The sequence below is a fragment of the Colossoma macropomum genome, unplaced genomic scaffold (genome assembly GCF_904425465.1).
Source record: "Colossoma macropomum unplaced genomic scaffold, Colossoma_macropomum, whole genome shotgun sequence".
In the NCBI taxonomy this organism is placed as follows: Eukaryota; Metazoa; Chordata; class Actinopteri; order Characiformes; family Serrasalmidae; genus Colossoma; species Colossoma macropomum.
In genome coordinates, this window is record NW_023494799.1 from 16,478,292 (window position 1) to 16,501,238 (window position 22,947).

Genomic DNA, 22,947 nt, shown 5'->3' on the forward strand with positions numbered 1-22,947 from the left:
AGAGCTATGAATCATGCATGTGCAGCTGTTCCTTATGCGTTGTCCCTGGGTGCTTTTAGCATCGACAAGACGGCAGTGTACATCATCTTTTATGTCAAGAAAAAACCCTGCATGTGTAACCGGATCACATTAAATTCAATAGCTAGAGTCACTCTGAATGCTATAAAAATGATCAGGTATTGTTTTTACACATTGGAATGGACCCCTTCTTAAGGTCGGGAGGTGTAAAAAAAGTCAATACCGGTATGGTGTTGTTACTCAATATGGCTTTTAACATATTGTAGATATTGCACTGTGTAGGTGAAAGCACAAGCACCTAAGAAAACACAACTAGAGTGCAAATTCAGCTTTTTAGGCAATTTTACCAGGTTCTATAATCTTTGGAAGGAATGTGGTATCTTTCTTTTTTTAAATTTTACCCAGTTATTCCCCCACTGTAGTTATGGCCCAGTCCCACTTGCTACCTAGGCCTACTCCAGAGAGATTGAGGCCAATTACAGTCATATGCAAAAGTGAACACCTTTTGGTCAGATTACAAGTTTTTTTGTCTGCAAATGGTATTTTTCTGCAAATTTTACTGCAGAATTTCTGCTTTACTTGTTGAGTTTAACACATTGGGAAAAAATAAAACATTAAATATGAAATGTGCCATAACTTTTGCACAGGCCTTATTTTATGTTTTTTTTCTCTCTTAACATGTTAAAGCAAATAAACAGTAATCGTGCATTAAAATGTGCAGAGGTGTGTTCTCTACAGAGATTGTGTAAGTTATTTTCATTTAGAATATAAAAAAGCATGTAATTTGACCGGGGTGCTTTGCATACAACCATATGCTCTTATAGACTTTCTGGCCATACTACTATTATTATTATTATTATTATTATTATGGTATATTACATTGTCATTCTTATCTTGATATCAATTTCTGTTTGTATTGCCCACCTCTGCTCGCTATACTGGAATATCATATCTCACTTCTTCTGAACTCTCTTTTCAAAGTTAAAAAAAGACTTGAAGTCAAATTTTGTTAGATTTGTTTAGCAAAACATCTATCAATCTGCATTTTGGATTCCTCATGGATCGACATGTACTTTAACTTTGGAGAGGAAAGTGGCTGGTGTTTGTTTGAGGGTTTCATTCTTCTTCCTCTTCTCTTTTCTCACAGTGCCTTTGTAGATCCTATTTGGTGTTGTCCCACAGGACCTCTGGACCTGTCCCACAGAAACACAGACCAGCCTCTTCTAAGCAACTCTGACACTAGTTTGTGTGTATGTATGCGTATGTGTGTGTGTGTGTGTGTGTGTGTGTGTGTGTGTGTTTGTGTGTGTCGGTTTGTCTCTGAAATCCCACACTCTTTTCTTCTTGTTATTCAGAAAAGTTTCTCACTCTCTCTGCCTAGTGCTGAGAAATGTGATATTTTGACACTTACGATTTTGCTTCTTGAATTCCAAATCAAACCAAAGCTTTTTACTTTTTTCTCGGAATCGCCTTCTCAAATTCGTTCCATTGACTAATTTGTAGGTGAAGCTGAATGCACTTCTGTATAATGACTTTAATAACTGCCTGTACAAGGACAAGCACTGAAAGGACATTTAGGCAACCCTTCTATCCATGCGCACATTGACATTGGGCAGAGTTGCATATAGCACAGCCAGTCTCTAAGCTGTCTGAAGTGCATGGTAAAACATACCCTTGGGTGCTCCAAAGAGTACTAAGGGCTTTTATGTTTTTTGTTTCTGTGGTTGCTTACTGCGTCACTGGTGGGAGATGAAAAGTGTTTAGAAAAGCTCCCTCCCACACCACGCCCTGGTTTTACATTGTCAAAGTTTTGAGGGCTTGTTGTTCCATCTAAACATGCAAGCTGTCCTTCTGAAAACAAAGCGCAGGTAGTATGAAAAATGGGCTGTCAGCGCCTAGCCTTTAGCCGAGCAATCAGTGTCGGCAGAAGACAAGAGGGGAGAGCGTTGGACTTTAATAAAGTGACTCAGCAGAGCCGCGGCCACTGGAACCTGCTGGCCTCTACACCAGTACTAAACACTCATATATACACAAGAACATACCCACACACACACACACACACACACAAGAGCTTCAAATATCCATCCAGACCCAACAGCACATGACTACAGACTTCTTTAGTCCTGCCTCATTTTTCCCCCTCATTTGTATTACGTTAACCCCTTAAAATCTAAGGTTTATTACATCTTAAGGCTTATATAGTAACTACATGAACTACAATGCAAAGAAGAGGGTCCTGGACATTTAATCAGGCCAGATGGAGGCACTCAATCTTGTTGGCGGTGAGGACAAGGGGAGGGGGTGGGGGAGGCCTTAGAAAAAAAAAAAAATATAATAATGACATTAGTGATAAAATGAGTCACAGGTGAAAATCTGACATATTGAAGCATTCTGCTATTGGTTCGTTCAGCAAACGGATGTGCGGTACCCCTTGGGAAAGCGCCGCAAGCACGGTAGGAGAAACTTCTGGACATTACTATGGCATGCACACATTGCTTGCGGTATTCTGTGCTGGACTGAGGGGTTGATTGCGGGTTTGTGTGTTGTGATTGGTCACCTGCCCTGCTTCTTGGCTATTCAGCCAGAGAGATCTGGGTAATTTGGAGTCCAGAGCAACACTTTGAACTCTTCGTCATGTTCCTTAAATCATTCCTGAACAATGTGTGCAGTGTGGCAGACTGCATTATCCTGCTGAAAGAGGCCCCTGCCATCAGGGAATACCTTTGCCATGAAGGGATGTACCTGGTCCAGAACAATGTTAAGGTCGGTGGCACATGTGAAATTGATGTCCACATAAATACTTGGACCCAGAGTTTCCAAGTAGAACAATGCCCAGAGCGTCACAATGCCTGAGCCAGCTAGTCTTCTTCCCACAGTGCATCTTGGTGCCGTTACTTCCCCAGGTAAACGGCACACACGTACCCAGCCATTCACATGACGTAAAAGAACATGGGACTCATCAGACCACACAACCTTCTTCCATTGCTCCACGGTCCTGTATCAGTACTCGCATCCCAATTGTAGGCACCTTCGATGGTAGACAGGGGTCAGCACGGGTGCTCTGACTGCAGCAGGGTGTGATGGACTGTGTGCTGTGACACATTCCTCCTGTAACCATCACTAAAAATTTCTGTGACTTGTGTCACAGTAGCCTTTCTGTCATTTTGGACCAGACAGGATGGCCTTTGTTGACCTTGTGCATCGATGAGCTTTGTGCTCCCAACACCCTGTTGTCAGTTCAGGGTTTGTTCCTCCTTGGACCACTGTTGTTGGGCACTCACCACTGCTGACCAGGAGCACCTAGACCTTGCCGTTTCAGACATGATCTAAACTAGTCATCTGGCTATAATGATTTAGCCTTTGTCAAAGTCACTCATGTGCTGTTGTTATGAGATAATCAACGTTATTCTCTTCATCTGCGAGTTTTCATAATCTTTTGACTCATCTGTCTATATTATATCTTTCAAAATTTATAGTGGTTGCCAAAATATAAATTGCAGAAAATAAAAATTAATAATTTTATAAAGGTTAATTTATGTTGAATTGCTGGTAGGCTACAGAGTGGGAGAGAAAAAAGAGAAAGTGGATGCCGCACTTGATGTCACATCAGTGATTAGTTATTTTACATCCATGTGCCATGAGTCAAAATCTAATGGTGGGGAAACGTGAGGTGTAATCACAAAAGATCTCTGCATGTTTTTCAACTATTAATTACAATACTTTTTTTTTTTTTTAAAGGAGAATAAGGTTCACAAGTAACATAAGCTGACAAGAAGACAAAATAGGAGACAGTAGGTGTAAGACAGAGTGAGGTACATGTACTTGTTAGCTAGCAAGTGCAAAGAACAAGAAAGAAGAGAAGAATCAGTTCTAAAGGCACACAGGTAGCCTGTGGAGAGATTTTAGGACAGTGTTATTACACTGTTGTAGTTTGACCCTTCAAATATTCTGTAGTTCCAGCCTGAAGCATAGCTATTCATGTGTTGCTACGACTGCCACCGTATAGCCCACAGTGAGTAGTTTACTCAACTACAGCTTTAAAAGGCAGATTCAATTTAAGTATCTCTTAATAGATGTTATTTCCATCTACTGCCAGATCATGAATTGATTACCCATGTATGTTGAGGGTGAAGTATAATTTACAAGGAATACATACCGATGATGCCTGCAGCATCAGTACTATCAGTTAGATAGTAACGTGAGAATCAGAGGACGCCGGCAAACTAAGCAAGAAAATTAAGTATCTAAACGGCGACTTTACAGGGGAGGGCATAAGGTTCTTTATGTTTTAATGAAAGTTAATATAAAGAGATTATATTACAAGCAATCTTGGAATATTTCTGTTGATTTTTACACAGTGTAAAAGGTAGTGACAATTTATGTCTATTGTAAACAGACTGGTTTGGGGGCCCCTCCATATAACAAAAATCCCAATATGAGGTAAAACCCAATTGTGACACTGCTTTTAGGTAGTTGTTTTAAGGCACTCACTGATGAATCAGATGAATCAGATGAATTAATTTTGAATAGCTGACAATTGAGCTGTTTTCATTTTGTTGTCGAGGACTAAATGTTAGCTGTCATTGTCACTGCAAGTTAATATGACAGACACTATTGTTCGAAATGTAAAGTTTTATTGGGTCTTCAGTTATCAGTGATCAGCTTCGGGCACACACACACACAGTCACACACACACACACACAGAGGGCTGTGTATCACTTTAGAGTGCTGATGTTAGATCAGACTTCCATTTTCTCTCACTCTCACTTCTGAAGAGCAAAAAAGGTTACAGATATTTCAGTTCTTCACTTTTGGTGAACCAGGCTTTCTTAAGCCTCTCATGCTCACCCCTGTGAGTATAAGAGGCTTGAGCCTGTATTCAGCTGACTGGTCAGTTTCTCTCTAAGTATCCTAGGGATTTTGTGCGTGTGTGGCTGTGTTTGTTTTTGTACATTTTCAGGACAAAAATGTCTTGATTTTGTAGCAACAATAGAGAAAATCTGGGCTAACGAAACAGTCCTAACTTTGTAAAGTGCTTTTTACGAAAGCTCCATGTCTCTTTATTTAAACTGAAGGTATTAAAACAAACTTGTGTGTTGCCCTACTGTGGCAAAGACTCCGTACCACATTTAATACATCAGAGCTCGATTCTGAATCTAAATCTCAATCTTGAACTCATTCATACACCAATAAAGAATGCATTCACACTATGTGTTTATGTGTAAGTGATGGGGTGAAATATGGTCATTCATAATGATTGCTGTTTCTAGAGGAACACTGCTGTTTCCAGGTTATGATTCGCGGAGAAAGAGGAAACAGAGTGTTTCTTTTAAGCCTCTTTTCTGAAGTGAGGCATTTCCTACACCTTCTAGAAATGCAACAAAGTGAAAAGGAAAGTAAGCTGGCAAAGGCAAGAACCACAAAGCCCTCCTTACATCTCAGTGTTATTCAACCACTCTAAAACCACATAGATCATCCACATATCAGTTTGACACATTTCATACAGAAATATGATCATCTATTCAGATGATGAATGGTAGTCTGAGACAATTATACTCCAGAGTTGAGGGGAAAAGTTCAGGCTATGAACTGCTATTTGCTTTAAAATGGAAATGAAGAGTTTAGAAGTCACAGCCACGCATAATGCATATTTTATACCTGAGCAAACTGGCAAGAATAATAAGATTCAGTTTTAAGCAGCAGTGGGGTAAATAACATGTTAATAACACTGCACTACACACATACACTAGGGTTGAATAATATTGGGGAAACATTTACACTGCAATATTTTAGGTTTCGGTGATTAATATTGGATTATTTCAAAACAAAAAAAGGAATAAAAGATTTACCCAAGTAAACTATAACCAAATGAAGCCAATGATCACTGTAGATTGTACAACAGAGCAGATGGTGGTTGTGTATAGTGTAGTGGATAACACCTCTGCCCTCTATGCTGTAGTCTGGGGTTCAACCCCCTGCCTGGGCAAACACCCTACACTATACCAATAAGAGTCCTTGGGCAAGACTCCAAACACTACATTCGCCTACCTATGTAAAGTGATCAAACTGTAAGTGGCTCTGGATGAGAGTGTATGTCAAATGCCATATATGTAAATGCTTAGAGAGTGAATTAAGGCAACAATATTCAATATTCTGATGATCTGATGGACGGGTGTTTAGACTTGACTGATATATAAAACTTGACCCCTGATATAGGTAAAGTAAAGCTTCTATGAAAAACAGTGCAGTTAATGCACTACATTTGAGCATTTATCGGTTGATTGTAAAAATCCATGAATGGAAAAGACATTTTAAGGTGTATTTCAATGTGAAAATGCACCAGCATTTAAGGACACATTTTCAAAAAAAATACTATGGCCTATAATTTGCTTAGTGGTGCATTCCTATAAAATCCATTTACAATATACCAAAAAGAAATTAGAACTGGCCTTCATTTTTTTTTTTAAGCAACGTTATTTACGTTTGCTGGATGATGTGAATGCCTCGATTTATCTAAACACCCATAGAACACCTGTGACTTGTCAGGATGCTCATAGCAAACACAAAAAAAACATTTAGTAACGGGTATGAGGCTCATTTATATATTACAGACTACCTGCGCTATAATGTCACTTAATCTGTTGCTGTAATAATGATTAATGACTGATATTCTGTGCAGCCTTACATGAACTCAAACACATCCACACATGCCCTCTCCTCAATCCTCTTTAAGTTTATAAGTTATGCTCTTAAGCTGAACTAAACTTTTCAGCTATGTGAACAATTGTAAATACCCATCACCTAAGAATAAACCAATGAAAAAAAGAGAAGTCGACGACCAAATGAATAATTACTGAGGCGCTGGAGTTTTGAGACAGAATATGAACGTACCTTAGCAACTGTCTCGTGGAGCCTGAAGGCGGGATCCAAGGTCTCTGCTAACAATGACTCAGAGGGGGGAAAAAAAGCCTCTGAGACGAAGCGGACTCTCTAGATTTAAAAGAGAAAGAGAAATATGGGGAGTAAAAAGCATGAGCCTTTCAAAATATGACTGATCGCCTTTCAAAACCAAGCTACCGCAAAAATAATATCTTCTATTACCATAATGGGCATTTCAAATGTGCTTCTCAGAACAGTAACACCTTTAAGCCCCTCATTTCTACACCACACTCCTTTTCCCTTTCAAAGCGTCACCTGAACAGCTCCTACAGCCATAAGAGGCATCATTATGATGTATCATTGCCATTTCAAGGGCCACAGAAACCCAGCAATACGTACTTCCCAGCCTGAGCAATACAAACTTGTAAATATGAATGCTTCCGTATCCCGAGCGCCATGTAGCCTCTCCAAATGTTTCCCTGATCTGAAAGTTTAACAGTATTAACCCCTGTAGAGGATTTCCACTGGGATGCTCCCTCCAGAACGGAGGGAGCCAGCGTGAGGCAATTTGCTGTCTGATGACAAATCGGAAGGTTTTGGCACGAGTGAGTCACCAAGGCCATGAGTCACCCGTCTGACAAAAAAAAAAACAGAGAGATCTTTTTTACATCCTCTCTCCTTTTTATGCTGCAATATTTTAAGTTGTTTTGATTAATACTACAATATTTGTAAACAAAAATGGATAAACTGTTCCCAAACAGAGCTAATAATCACTCTAGCAATAAAAAGGATGTGTTTTGAGAAGGAATTAAGGCTATATTTCAATATTCTGGTGAGAGTTGCATGAGAAATTACTAGGGATGAGCAATCAGATTCTGAATTGTACAGATGTTTAAATTTGTGAAAAACATTTGAGGAGTTTGATGTGAAATGCATCAGACTAGTCTGAACTGTTCACAGCAGTAATAATAGGAGCTAGACATCCAAATCATTTATTGCCTCTAAAAGCCAATTGACAGAAAGCTAGCATTACGAGGAATGTTCCCTAAGTCCAACATATTGTTTTCTGATACTTTTAAGGTAAGATTTCATTCTCAGACATGCAAAATAGTCCGCAAGTAATTTCAGAATTTTCACAGTTTTTAAATGATCAACATCACATATGAAAACATAAAAAAGGAGATGTGCAGGTTCACTGGTCATTTTGGATAGTAAAAAATAATGGCTATTTGTGTCATAGACATCACGACCCCTGGTTTTCATCATCACTACAGTAAAGAACTAAGTCATTACGTTTCTCTACACAGCAATACATTTTGCGCCACTCCAAACCACTTCAACACACACCAAGGGCCTAAAGAAAATAATATGTATTGAAAACACATCCCAGGCTTTGGCACGTGTTGAAAAGATGAGGGCGCCACGAGAAACCCACCAAATGATGGCTTTTTTTCCCCTCCTCTCCCCCTCTCTTCCTTTGTACTGGCCATGCAGAGTGGGACAACAAAGACAGATCCGCATAGAAGATTAGAAGCATTAGATGCGGCGCCACACTGCCCACACCACTCTTCATCTCTCTGAAGAACAGACCTTGATGTTTTGAAGCACAATGGCTCGCCAGGGACTATTACTCAAACATTTGTGAGGAGCCATCTTACATCGCTTGATACATATGATCTCAGACAAACAAAAGGCAGCAGAGGACGTTTTCCATAATAATCCCCTTCCTCTAATAATACTCTTCCGGAGGCCTGATTGTTCATCAAAAGTCATTTTCTGCAAAAGTGCATGTCCTCTTATGGAGCTGTTCAGTTACAAGAGTGCTGAAGCCATGCTCTTCATAGACCAATTTGAATGAAACTCCATTACTCTACTGAGATCTGAGAGCAGACTAAAGCACTCAAGATGGCTTGTAAGTAAATGGCCTAATCTCCTGACCTAGGTGAAGTGTGACTGGGACTGTGCTGAGGTTACTCAGGGGTCCATACTCAGCCCAGTTAACTTGTATCTCATTACTGACCGATTAGGTGACTATGGAGCTGTGAACAGCAAAAAATGCTCCAGATTCAGAATCAGCTTTCCTGTCCCAGGAGCACTATGACAAGACAGTGGCTGCTGACATGCAGTGCTGCGAAAAAGTATTTGCCCCTTCCATATTTCTACTGTTTTTAAAATTCAGCTGTCTGGAAAGGGTTACAAAGCCACTGTTAAGGCTCTAGGAACCAGAGTGAGAGTGGCCGGCCTACCAATATTTCACCAAGAGCACATTGACGACTCAGCCAGGAGGTCACAAAAGAACGCAGATGAACATCTAAAGAACTGCAGGCCTCACTTGCCTCAGTTAAGGTCAATGTACATGATTCCACAATAAGAAAGACACTGGATAAAGACACTGGACTGGCATCTATGGGAGAATTGCAAGGCACAAATCACTGCTGACTAAAAAGAACACAAAGACTCATCTCAAATTTGCCACAAAACATCTAGATGACCCCCAAGACTTTTGAGATAATATTCTGTGGACTGATGTGTCAAAGCTGAAACTTTTTGGAAGACATGGGTCCTGTTTACATCTGGCATAAAGCTAACACCACATTCCACCATAAGAACATCATACCAACAGATCCACCTCTGAATGGCCCAAAAGAAACAAAACTAAGGTTTTGGACTGGCCAAGTCAAAGTCCTGAATCGAATCCCATTGAGATGCTGTGGCAAGACCTTAAATGGGCAGTTCATGCTTGACAACCCTCCAATGTGGCCGAATATAAAACAATTCTGCCTCAACGCAACTTATCGCAAACGTTTGCAGTTGTTAAGAGTGGCACAACAAGGTATTAGGTTGGGGGGCAATTACTTTTCACATGGAGGATATAGGTTTTGAATAAATCTGTATCTTCCGTAAATGGAATAACCATTTAATATCTGCATTTTGTGTTGACTCATGTTGTCTTTATCTTATATCAAAATGAATTAGATGATCTGAAACATTTACTTGTGACAAATCAGCAAAAACAGAAGAAATTGGGTGAGGGGCAAATACTTTTTCACAGCACCGTACATAAGGCTCACCATGAAATTACCAGGGTCGCAACTTTGATTATCTGTGGAATTGTTTATTGATCCATTATGTTTTTTATTAATGGATTTATCAGGAAAAGAAGTGATGCAGTTATTAGTTTGTATATAAGTAACATTAAATGTTTAACATTAGACATCTGAAAACATGTAGGCGTTATTTCTCCTTTTACACAACGCCCTCTCACAAAGAAAACACCAACCCTGTCTTCTAATTCATGCTTGCAGCGAAACAAAGTGACTTTTATCAACCGCGTAGTAACAGATCTTCTAGGAAGCTCTTGAAAATATCTGTCTGTGTGGTTCATAACACTATAATCAAACCTGATATTAACGACCACATAGAAACAACCTGGTTATCAGCCATGCTAGACACACACAGTCCTGAAACTCAACGACATGCACGACCCTGCACTCCAGTCTTCACCATCTGCATTTTCTTTTAATTAAGTGACGTAAAATACATTCATATATATGTTCTGGAAATGTGAGCTTATTAGAGACTTCTGTAAAGTTGTAAATACTACTCTAACGAGAGAGTTAAATCTTAATTCTATCTCAATCCCTGCTCTTTGTTTACTGAATAATGGTGTGATTTCTACACTTAACCAATGCAGAAGTGATATTCTCTGGTTTTATTGCAGTGTGATCATTCAATTTTGGCTTACTCCTAATTTAAATAATGGGCATCTATATTGGGCATCAACGTGTTTTTGGCTATCCCTACTCCCACCCCCTTCTTTCCCCCAAATTGTCAACTGTTATTGGTCAACTATTTTACATATAAACAAAACTCAAAACAAAACTGACCACAAAAAAAAACATTAATTGTAATGTTAGATGGGAAGCATACATGCTGTCAAGTCAACTAATCAATAAAAATATTTTTATGGCAGCGATTTTTAAATAATCAATATTACCAATTTAATAGATTTGTTGCTGCAGCCCTAGAAATGACTGCTATAAGCTTATGCCTTCTGAAAGCCAGTCCTCACTGCACAGCTGCAGCTGCACAAACACCAAGGAAAACTGCTCCGATTTAATCTCCAGTCAAACAAACGGCATGTTATTGCTGGAGTGGCCAATCCATGGCCAAATCTGCAACAAGCAATTAAAATCCAACAGCCAAACATTACCGTTTAGAGTCATAATAAAACACGTGCTTTGTAATATTGAGCGCCACTCAGCAAAAGAGATGCTAAAATTTACTCATTTATCAATCTCAAGACACTATGTAAGGATTAAATGGTGGCCATAAATAGGGTAGCTTTCACTAAATCCCACGGGTAATACAGTAAACAGGCTGCTTCCGTGATCCCACATACATCCAATATCATTAAAAATAATGATGCCAAAAGGGTTCTTCCCTAAACAACTTTTCAATGTATAGCTCTTTAAAGAAACATATAGATGTTAATAGGTTCCTAAATAGTTCTTGGCTTGGATGTTTGGTTCTATTTAAAACCTTTACTTGGTATAGCACCTGTATCTGGGAGTTCTTGAAACTTTTAAAACGCTCTTCCCACTCACTCCATTCACACATCTCATTTACACAAAGAACAATTCAGTACAAGGCTCCTAAGGGAAACAAAAGTGATTTTTTTACCATGGCATTGTTCCAAGAACCCTGTTGGCCCCTTTATTTTTAAGACTGAATCTTTCCTGGCTGGCTGAAAAGTGCCAGAAGCACATGTAATAAGCAGGGTTGAGGCCAGATAGCTCAAGCTAAGCTGTGTTTAACTTGATTGTACTCTCTGTTTGAGACAGCTGCCAGGGATCTGTGGCAGGGAAACAGCTTTGACTTCACACAGCGATGAGCATTCTTCAGCCTTTTGCAGTATATCCTCTGAAATATGAAGAAACAAACATGCAGAGCACTTAACACACATATAAGACATATTAGCTGCTGTAGGCAGCGGGGTGCCAGAGCTCACCAGAGGGGGGTGCGACGCCATGTGTGCAGGGTAGGAGAGGGCCAAGCAGCCAGTTGGAGCTGTTGGCAGATAGCGGCAGCATGGCGAAATAATCACGGTCTCGCTGTCGCGGCGAGTGGGACACACACTGTTTATGTAAGCTGGAAAATGAGGCTTTGAATGGAGTAATCAGCGTGAGGCTATATATCAGCCTGCTCCAAAAAGTCTGGCTTTGAAGCGCAGGACAGAGCGCTCAGAGCTGTTTAGCTCAACATCATCTCCCAGCAACCAGAACTAATGTTCTATTGTTGGCAACAAGCAGTATGAATATTCATCCACAATGAGAGAGCAATAGGCAGAGGTGCTAAGCAGTGCGGAGGGCTGAGGGAGGGGAAGCGAGCGGGGGATGAGCTGTCACATCATGCGGCTATCACTAATTTCATCAACCACACACCTCAAAGGAAAAAAAGAACCAGCAAAGTGCTGAATACTGAATAGAAATGTACTTTGAAAGCCGTTCAAAGGCAAAAGGAAACTCCCTGTCTAACGCTGCTGTTCGTAAATGGTTTTAATTGGTTTGAAACCTTTAAATTATGTGTAGCTTTTTAAAAGTGTTCTCACTTACAAAAAATGATTCTTTAGAAAACCAAAGTTTCTTCTTGCACCTTTATTTCAAATAATGTACCAGTGTGCTTACATTGTTAGGTCAATTACATCTCATTTTAAAATGGCATCAGTTCTTGAGACATTAAACAAACAAAAAGATAAACAAAAAAAATTTGCCAAACTTGAGAGATGAATAAATGATGGGGTGGACTTGCACAAGCATTTTGCAATGATTAACATTTAAAGTCAAGTTACTTCTACACAACTTGGATACATATACAGTACTAAAATCAGACCATCCTGCATTTATTTGATTTCCAGTCAGAAGGGCCAAAGAGCTATTAATTTCTTAAGTGGTTAGATATAAGTTCAAATAAGAATCAAAGGATAAAGAGAAAATGGGACTCCTTACATCCATGTAATACCTAGTAGACCACCAAAAAGTCATAAGCAGATAAGCAGTACTTCAAGCTTTCATCTTTGAGAGAGAGGAGAAAATCAACCTCCATTCTTGCTTCAGATCTGAAACAATACACAGGTGTGTCTGTCCATCCTTCTACTGTGAAAAGACATCTCACCACGATGAATCTAAAAGGATGTGTAGATGTCAAGAGGCTGTTACTGAGAAAAGGAAATGGATAAAAAAACAAGGAAAATTTTCAAATCAAACAAAGAAGATGCTGGTGTTCTCAGAAAAATGGACTCCAGACCTCAACGTCACTGAATGTGTTTAGGACTACTTGCAAGCTGAGAAGCAGAAAATGCAACTTCTAAGACTGACCTTTGAAGATGTAGAAAAATATTTCTGCAGATTTTTGGAAGTCTCCCAAAATAAATGGAAGCTGTAATAAAGGTTAAAGGTGCACACAGTAAATACTAAAAAATAGCATTATATTTAGTTGTTAAGGCTTCTGTCACAAAAAAAATAAATAATTTGTACTTAATGGTTGTTTTGCCTGGAAATGAAATATGCAAAAGGTGGTCTCTGGCTTTTACACATAACTGAGTAATATGTGTTTACCGATTTAAAGTCTAACAGGAATAGTCTTTATCTTCAGCTGTGGATAACACATCGTCCCACACACGGGAGAACTTCCTTTCAGGCTGGAGCGCCACTGCCACCAAAAACGCTTTAAGGTTATTCTTGTCATGGTACACATCACTGCCATTGTAAACTGCTAGCTTAAGAATGCCTGCGAAACCTGCAAATACAAAGTTTATAGACAATACTATTATATCCATTATTATATCCAGCCCTGTGCACTGGCGAAAGTCTGAAGGCCATTAGAAGTTGGCCTGTGAAGACATTCGATTTGGCCTGCCAGAAAGTTACCCTAACCCCACCCTTGACTCAGTGAAGACATCCATATTTTATACTATATTGAATTCTTATTTTCCTTTTGAAAGTGTACTTTTAAGGAATTTTAGTAGCAAAATATAGTGTAATGTTATCGAAAAAATAAATAAAAACTAAAACACACCAACTCTGCACTTTGGTCCTCCAAGGCAAAAAGTTTGGCCACCTTTGCTGTAGAGTATCCAAATAATCACACACCGATATGGCACACCAAGAAAATATCCAGGTTTGTTGATATTTGTTGTTGATAGGTTGGTGTGCTCTGGCCTTTAGAGCCCAGTGTGCTGACTGATAGATTTAGATGTTCTAGAAAATTTTTTATTAGCTCAGTCAGGTATGTCAGACCTGGGATGGAACTAAATTGTGCAGGATGGTAGAAAGTCGGCTGGGTTATACTGATCTAAACACTGTGGATGGGTCTGCTCTAGCCAGGCCTGGTGAGTTAAAGTGAGCAATAAGGGAGAGATGCTGAGATGAGTTGAGTTAAAGATCTCTCTGAATTTCCCTCTAATCTACACTCAGCAGCCTTTATCTGATCAATCGGCAGGAATCCACAGATGAACTGATGTGGGTGGTCTTTCTATCTCCTATTTTAGACCCAGGCAGGGGAGACCCTGATCAATTATGGCTGCGAGAACTGCAGGCTTCCATTTCAGTGCCTTGGGATTTTCCTACTGAGGAAGGCTTGTTAGGTGAGACTGGTGACCACTGGAAAAGGACACAGCAGAAAGTGACTATATTAAGAAATCTGTCAAAAAAGAGCTTTTGTCTCCTACTTTGTGCTGACCAGTGATGCTATGCCTTCAGTTCATTGTTACCTACTGCCAACTCGTTTTCTTACAAAATACAGATAGAATGAGTCTATGCTCTGGAATGATTCTATATAGAATCTTTTTGACAGGGGTTCTATATAGCATCAAAATAGGTTCTTTTATTGTTACTATGTCAAGTTGTAACAATAGAAGAACCCTTTCTGATGCTATATAGAACCCTTTTCAAAAAAGTTCTATATAGAACCATCTAAAGCACATTCTCCATAAATCTGAAGAACCTTTTCATAATGCAAAGAACCCTTTAAACATGCACAGGTTGGTTATACCTCTACTCAAATATACCCATTAAACATGGCAATTAATAGGGCTGGATCTCCCAAAAGCACCTCAGCACAAAGACGATTCTCAAACGGTAGAGCGAGCAACACAGTGACATCCCAGGCTTCACATACTAAAGCTTATTATTCAGTAACTACAGGGACTTTAATGCTACTCTTAGGTTATAGAACTGTGTAATAAAACTTTGGGCCTGTCAGCAGATCCTTGGCCTGTTAAGGGCTTAAGATGATTTTGGTAAACTGGGCCCAGATGATTTGAATCAAGTGTGTTTGAGCAGGAAAATCAGCAAAATGTGCTGTAAAGTAATGTGAAAAATATGTTTAAAAATGTAATCCTCCAATAAAAAACTGTTAAAGAACTAGGTCACTTGGAGTTTTTTTGGCTCACCATTGGAACAGGACACAAAATCTGTTAACAAAGAGCTTTTCCTTTCCCAGTGCTGAGCAATCTTGCTGTGCCCTGGGTTCATTGTTACCTGCTGTTAACTCAATTTCTTATAAAACGACATCATTTTGTTGTACTCCTACACAAGAGGGGATGAGTTTATACTCTTTTTCTGTATGCCTTTTTTTAAACACTCAAAACAAATGAACCAGTGCAGTTTTTATCTACAACGGTTTCTTTTACAGTCCCCTAAGTTCTATGCATTACCTAGGTATCTATAAGGTACAACTTCCAAAGTATTAGATAATTATTTTGTTTAATATGATTGTACGTTCCAAGACAGTTTAACTAAGTTAAGCTGAATTGTCCAACAGGTTTTTGGTATTAACTGAGTAATTGTGTAGTACAATCTAAAAAATGGAGTGTAACAATTTTAGGTAAAATGATGGTAAGTATCAAGACAGTCTGATTAAACTGCAATGAAATGTCTAACAGGTTCAAGCCAAATATTAAATTAAGTAGTAAATTATCTCAATTATTCAGAGTAATAAGGTGTTAAGTGCAAACTCACTTTCAAGTACAGTGCAATGTCACATGTTTAAGCATGAAAGTAATGCGTAAACACCTTCAAGTACCATGTAGTTATATTCTGTAAAATGACAGCACAAGGTGAAAAAGGTCCCAGTAATAGCCAGTAGACCCAGTAATACCACAGTAGAATCACTGCTGTCCTTTATAGCACAGATTTGGCATCATTTCTAGGTAATAAACCCATACATACTATGCAATGCTCTTTATTCATGTACAATCTTTTTATAAACTACTTTGTAATAAAAGGAGCTTTTTCATAAACTTTATTATAACTACCTGGTTCTTTTTACCCAAAATAATTACACAATATTCAGGAGTTTGCACTTCACACTTTGCAGTTTAATACCTAGAACTTACGGGACTGTAAAAGAAGGTGTCGTCTGTTTGACTTAGAAACTGAATATATGCTGACATCATTTGCATTTGCATTTTGTGTTAAGGTAGAAACTCTCTATGCTGATTCTACTCTATTTGATTGAATGTAATGTGTGGTATGGCTAAATTAATTAATAAATTGATATTTAATTTTAAATGTACCTAATTTAGCCATTACCAACTTCTACTAGCAAGCAGGACCTCCTTCAACACATGATGCTACCAAAAATCTTCCAGTGGTAGGGCAAAACCTCAGAATAAATTCTCAGAAACATGAGAATAAATTCAAGAGCACACATTGCACTTGTGCTCTTATATTTCAGGCAGATAGAAAAAATGAGGCATTTGAGCACTATTACATCATTTATGTGAGGTGAAACCAGAAGGCAGAGTTAATCCAGGAGTTTCTGGGAGGCACAAAAAACCAAATGAGAGTTCCATTTGGGACAGCAATCCTTCGGGTCATCTCAAGCCTGTGGATTTCAAAGACAAACATGCCAAAGCGATTAGCATCCAGCCGGTAGCTCTTTTCCTCGCAGCGGAAGTGAAGAGAGTGACTGGGTTAGAAAAACTCTGCCTCAGCTTTCTGTCTCAGACTGAGCAGATGCTAGCTCTGTCTGGTTGTAGGCTAGGAGGGCTGCGGTCAGTAGGGACGAGCAAATTGATACTGAAGTGCAGATATTTCTGATTCCAATACTTCCTTTCGAGAATTGATCTTGTATTAAAATACAAGAAAACAAGTAGCATTACTGAATCAGGACAACAAAAAACCCCGCTAAAATACAGTGTGAGTACACTGCTGCAAGTCGCCCTGCAAAGTCTGAAATAATCATTTAAAAGTCGGAGGTGTCGGGTCAGATTTTGCAGGAGTTTTTGGACCACTTCACACGTGTTTGTGTATTAACATCACATGCATAGGCTCAAAAAGGAGGTCCAGTTTGATGTTCAGGTCTCAAATGCAAAATCAACATTATACTGAGAAGGTATAAAAGACAATAATTGACAATTCGCTTACATGCTGGAAGCCACGTCCTTCACCAAGTTTTGAGTTCTCTTTGAATGCACTTTCATTGCACTTTCAGTGGGGTTCCTAAGCATTTCCTATTTTTATACATGCAAGCAAAAATTACTGGTATTGGTATCAGGATGCTAGCTTTGACATTCGGATCCCAAAGAAATTCATTGATAATGTGAATCCTTAATGGTCAGACAGATACAGAGATTTCCAGGCTCAAATGTCTCCATTTTACCATCCCATGAATCCTACCTTCAGGATCACAGTGGAAGGAAAACATGATCACAGGTAATTAACCAGCTTGAGCTTTGGAAATTTCATGTGAGCTACAATACAGTAGACGGCATTATGGAAGATTAGTGAGCATTAATGCATGAGCTAATGAAGATCATAGCAAATAAATAAACAATTCATTATTTCAATTCAGTATTCAGTTTTCATTATTGTGAATAAAGGGAAGAAGCACAGCATGCTTCTAGCACTGAATGATGATGGAACATTTTGACGCAAAAGCCTCTGTGGTGAGCTGTGATACATGTCAAAATGCATTCAACATGACATTTTCCAAATGTTAACCCCTTAAACGGCTAGAGCCCACTGGCAGACCCAAAGTTAGTTCAGCCAGTTTGTATTGAAGTCCCTGTAGTTACTGAATAATAAGCCTGTGATTTTAAGGGGTTAAGAGCCAGAGCTTCTGGGTAGCGCACAAGTAACCTCCACATGTAAAACTTAGAGCAACCCAAATTCAGCACGTCATATATATTAAACGTCTTCTGCCAGATTCCAAGCATAAATAAGACACATCATACCTGAAAAAGCAAGCACAAGCCTAAAAACACAGATTGTGCTGAAAGTACAGGGTAAAACAATTTGAATGTTCCACATATCTATCAATCTATTTATCTATCAGTCTAGCTGTCTACAGTAACACATTTCTAAACATTTTTCACAGTTACTGTTTATTTTCAGAATTTAACATGCTGGTAAAAAAAAAATACAACATAGCCTGTGCAAACAAGGGACTAAAACAAGAGAGGAGAGTTCATTGCTGCTTACGTGCAGTCAGGCATGCAGTGGGTAGCTTTGTATTGTCACACTGTACATCTGAGGACTCACTGAGGATGATTCCTTCTAACTATTTATCCCTATTCAAAATAAAACATTGTGACATTAATAATCTTTCTATGTTTGGTTTTGTAACAAATTAGATACGGCCTTTGGTGAAGGAATTAAGCAGCTCTCTTTGATTGCTCTTCGATTAAACACTAAACTCTCAAAAGGACCAGTTTTTGTCAATTTGGAAATGAATTGCCTGCGACCTTTATTTGGCTCAGTCCCCCGACATTCATCAGTTGATTCAATGATTATGAATAAGCTTCAACAATCACTGGCGTCTTCAAACACTCTTAGCTTGTCTGTTCTAAAGGATACAGTGATGTATTTGGACAAGTTTGGACTGTGTCCTGACCTAATAGCAGACTAAGCTGTACTTAACTACAGTGTGGTAGTATGACAGGTTCATTTAGGGCATAATGTATGACAGCATGGTATAGATTCAGTCTGGGCAGTTCATATGTAGTACTTGACAACTTGTGAATCCATAACTAAATAAAAAGTAAATTCAATACCCAATAAGACCAAGATCCAGCTTTTTCATTTTTGTATCAGCCATCATATCTGTGAATATGTCACATTAACCAGTAAGACGATGGAAACATACTGTTTAGCAGGGGTGAACAGAATTTGTCAGTATCGGCGAAAAAAAAGCAGTTGAATAGTTGTATAGTTATTATATGCTGTACAGAAGAATTTATTGTATAGTTTGTCTGTGTTTATTGCCTGCACTGTTGTCTGCTGCTGTTCTACACTCTTAAAATATGGTTCTCCAAGGCTTCTTTAGTAAAGAAATTGGTTCTATATAAAATCATGAACACTCACAGAACCCCTTGCATGATTAAAGGGTTCTTTGCATCATGGAAGCGTTCTTCAAATCGATGGAGAATGTGCTGTAGATGATTCTTTGTAGAACCTTTTTGAAAAGGGTTCTACATAGCACCCAAAAGGTTACTTCTATTGTTGCGGTGTCAAGCTTGTAACAGTAGAACTCTTTTCAAAAAGGTTCTATACAGAACCGTCTATAGCACACCCATGCACATTTTCCATCAACCAGAAGAACCCTTTCATAGTGGAAAGAACGCTTTAATCATGCAAAAGGTTCTTTGAGTGTTAATGGTTCTATATAAAACAAATTTCTTTCAATATAAGCTGTGCATCTTAGAGCTTATCTAACACATTTATTCACTATATTTTAGGCAAATACAACCTTTTTAGGCAAAACTGATTACATAGCCATAGTTTATTGGAGGCTACATACAAGCATCAGTCCAACAGTCCACATGTAATCATGTTTTGGTTGTGGTTTTCTTCTGAGAAGTAAGCTAACCATAGGTGAATTCTGACTGGATCTCTTTTTGCAGTTGTCCTACCATATAGGCTATAGATTAACTACATCTTTAGGAAAATGTGCATGAATCTTTATTCGCAATAATTCTTGCCAAGTAAACAGAAATGTTTTAGATGTGGATACAAAAAAAGAACACTGTTCCTTGAAAGGAATTGATCAAATGAATGTTTTCATGGTTTGGCCCACAGCCTGACGGTTTTAATGATTTCAAGAGTTTACCTGTCTTTACTGAGACCAAAGATTTATTATAAATAATCCAACAATAACAACAAAAAGCTCCAAAAACTGTTTTAATAACAACCCCATTTCCAAAAAGGTTGGGACACTATGCAAAATGTAAATAAAAACAGAATGCAATGATATGAAAATCACTTAAACCCTACACTTAATTGAACATAGTATAAAGACAACATATCAAATGTTAAAACTATATGCCTATTTTGAATTTGATGCCAGCAACACATTTCAAAAAAGTTGGGATGGGGTCATGTTTACCGCTGTGCTGCATCACCTCTTCTTTTAACAACACTCTTTAAGCGTTTGGGAACTTTTTCCATTCTTGCTTGTTATAGGATGTCAGCTGCGCAACAGTCTCCTTTGTCGTATTTTTCATTTCATGTTTTCAGTGTGTGACAGGTCTGGACTGTTGCCTTTGTACTATTTTCAATTAAATGTAGGGTTTAAATGATTTGCACATCATTTCATTTTTATTTACATTTTGCACAGCATCCCAGCTTTTTTGGAAATGGTGTTGTATATTATTTCTCCTATCGATTTGTTTACAAAAGGGAACTGACATGGAAGATTCATTGTTGGCAATGAATGGTAATGCTGGCAATCATATCAGTCACTAAAGCACTTTAACCTAAAGCTATTGTTTATTTTGGACCATATTAAACTATTTCTGCCAATATTACTGCTTACCAGAATTTTGGGATTCTTAAAGTTGTTATAGGCATCACTGCCAATTTTCCTATCAGTTAGCCCTTAGTATTTAGAAGCCCTTACTGATTCAGCGCCTCGAATCTGTTAAGCTGACAGGATCGGCACAGTGTCACACCACACCTTCTGCATACAACACCTGTACATTTCACACCCTAATCAGAAAACCACCACAACATGGGGTCACTTTGATGTGCGAGAGCCAGATGGCAGGATTTGGCTGTTTTGCGATGGTCCTTGCTCAACTGTCAATTCAGTGCAGCGGAGCAGCGCAAGGAGCCGCCATATGATGCCAAGGCATCGTGGGCCCGTGGAGCTCTGGCTTCCAGCTGCAGCAACTTCGTAATGCTAATTTGATTAGTTTTGCGTACACTGGAAGAGCATCTCTGACCTCAAAACCTGAACACATTCCCAGTTCATGTCCAGCAAACCCAAGCTTATCCAGGTGAACTCTGGATGGAGGAGTGACCCTCGAGGGCTGCCGGTGACAGATCTGAGAACATTTGGGCACCTGTTTAAGTTGGTGATTAGTTCTGACCCGCAGTCCGAGGGCTGTAGACTGAGACGGTGAGTTGCCATCTGGTGAGGGGGAGAGTTGGTAGCAAAAGTTGAAGCATGCCAAGGAAGAGCTCCCTCATCTGACACAATGCATTAGGCTGGAACTTGTCATGCATGAAACAAGCTGGAGTTTTGTGAGCAGCAGCTATTTGGAAAAATATGGAAAATGCACTACAAATGCACGAAAAATAATAATGCTGAGCTCCTATTTGTTTCATTTTTTATGCTTAATCCTACTTTTAAACCTTTTGTTATAATTCCACTATTTCATGCAGCCCAGAAGAGGAAGGATTCCCTTTTGAGTCTTGGTTCCTCTTTGTGTCTTTTCCTCATGCCCTTAAGGGAGTTTTTCTTTTCCTCATGCCTTCAGGGAATTTTTCTCCAAGCTTGCTCATTGAGTCTGGAGTTGGATTTCTGTAAAGCTGCTTGTGACAATGGCTCTTATTTGTCAAAGCTGCGCACGGTCAATGACAATTCCATTATTCATCAGTTTCATCTTTGTTATTTCTGTAAGATCAAACTCACATTTGGTAGGAGTGTGTTCAGCAATTTTTAGGGGGTGGTGGGGGTGGGGTTTACCCAATATCTCTCCAATCTAGGTATCACACACTGCTACCAAGCTGAGAGATTAAAGGCTAGCACATGCTCGCATAAAGTGCCAGTGAATCTTTTCTAACTGCTGCTAAGGCAATGTCATTGGGCAGCTTAACACACTTGGAGGTGAGCACTAAGTGCCAGTTCTGTTATGCCAGCTAACAGATGCCCACCTTTGCTAGCATCTCTTGGACTTTTGGTCACAGATGGCTGTGGCATTACTGAAATAAAAAGGCTCAATTTGCAGGTACATCATTAAAATCAATATCAATTACAACAGTAATAACAATAAAAATAGAAAATATCGATGATAATAACTGAGTGCATGGGAAACCCTGTACTAAACATGTAGGTAAATCAATTTGAAAATTGTCAATGTGAAACTTTGTAAATGCATATTGGAAACTGCAGCTTTGGATCTTTATTATTAGCTCATTAGCCCAAACATCTGGCCACAACAATTTGGCCATTGTCAAAGTTGCTCAGGTTTTCTTGCCTGCCCAATTTTCCCACAATCAACATGTCAACTCTGAGATTCGACTGCATGGTTGACCGTCTAATATATACCAGACCTTGACATGCACCACTGTTATGAGATGATCAACGTTATTCACTTCATCTGTGAGTGATCATCATGTTTTGACTCACCAGTATATATAATTTAAATGTTTAATGCGACCATAATGTGAACACTTCCAAATATTGCAAGGGCTGGTTGAATTTGTGCAAGTTGATGACTGCAAATTTTTGGAGGGACTGATACCTGAAACTGAACTGAATTTTCCAAACAGGGTTTAAATATACTCTCACTCAGACTCAGACACATGCACACAGATTCACACATACACCCCCCCCCCAACACACACACATTTGCTTCAGCCCTCCCCAAAAACTAACACCCTCTCACCACAAAAAGAAGCAAATGCATTAAAAAAAAGGGTATAGCACTGAAAGCCTAGAAGCCAGAGTGTCATTTTGAATCCACTAGCTGAGAGAACGAAGGCTCCTGGAGCTGTTTGATGCTGGCAAAAGCAGAGGAGGGGAGGCTGTTCCCCAGCATAC

General features: G+C 39.0%; 1 protein-coding gene across 1 annotated transcript in view; it reads right to left on the reverse strand.

Annotated features, from left to right (window-relative positions):
- The window catches only part of LOC118819423 (inactive N-acetylated-alpha-linked acidic dipeptidase-like protein 2), a 321,925-nt gene that overhangs the window by 42,693 nt on the left and 256,285 nt on the right, over positions 1-22,947 (reverse strand). The window contains exon 11 of the mRNA XM_036587209.1: positions 6,910-7,008. Within this exon, the coding sequence (XP_036443102.1) occupies positions 6,910-7,008 (99 nt within the window). The remainder of the gene's footprint in view (positions 1-6,909; positions 7,009-22,947) is intronic.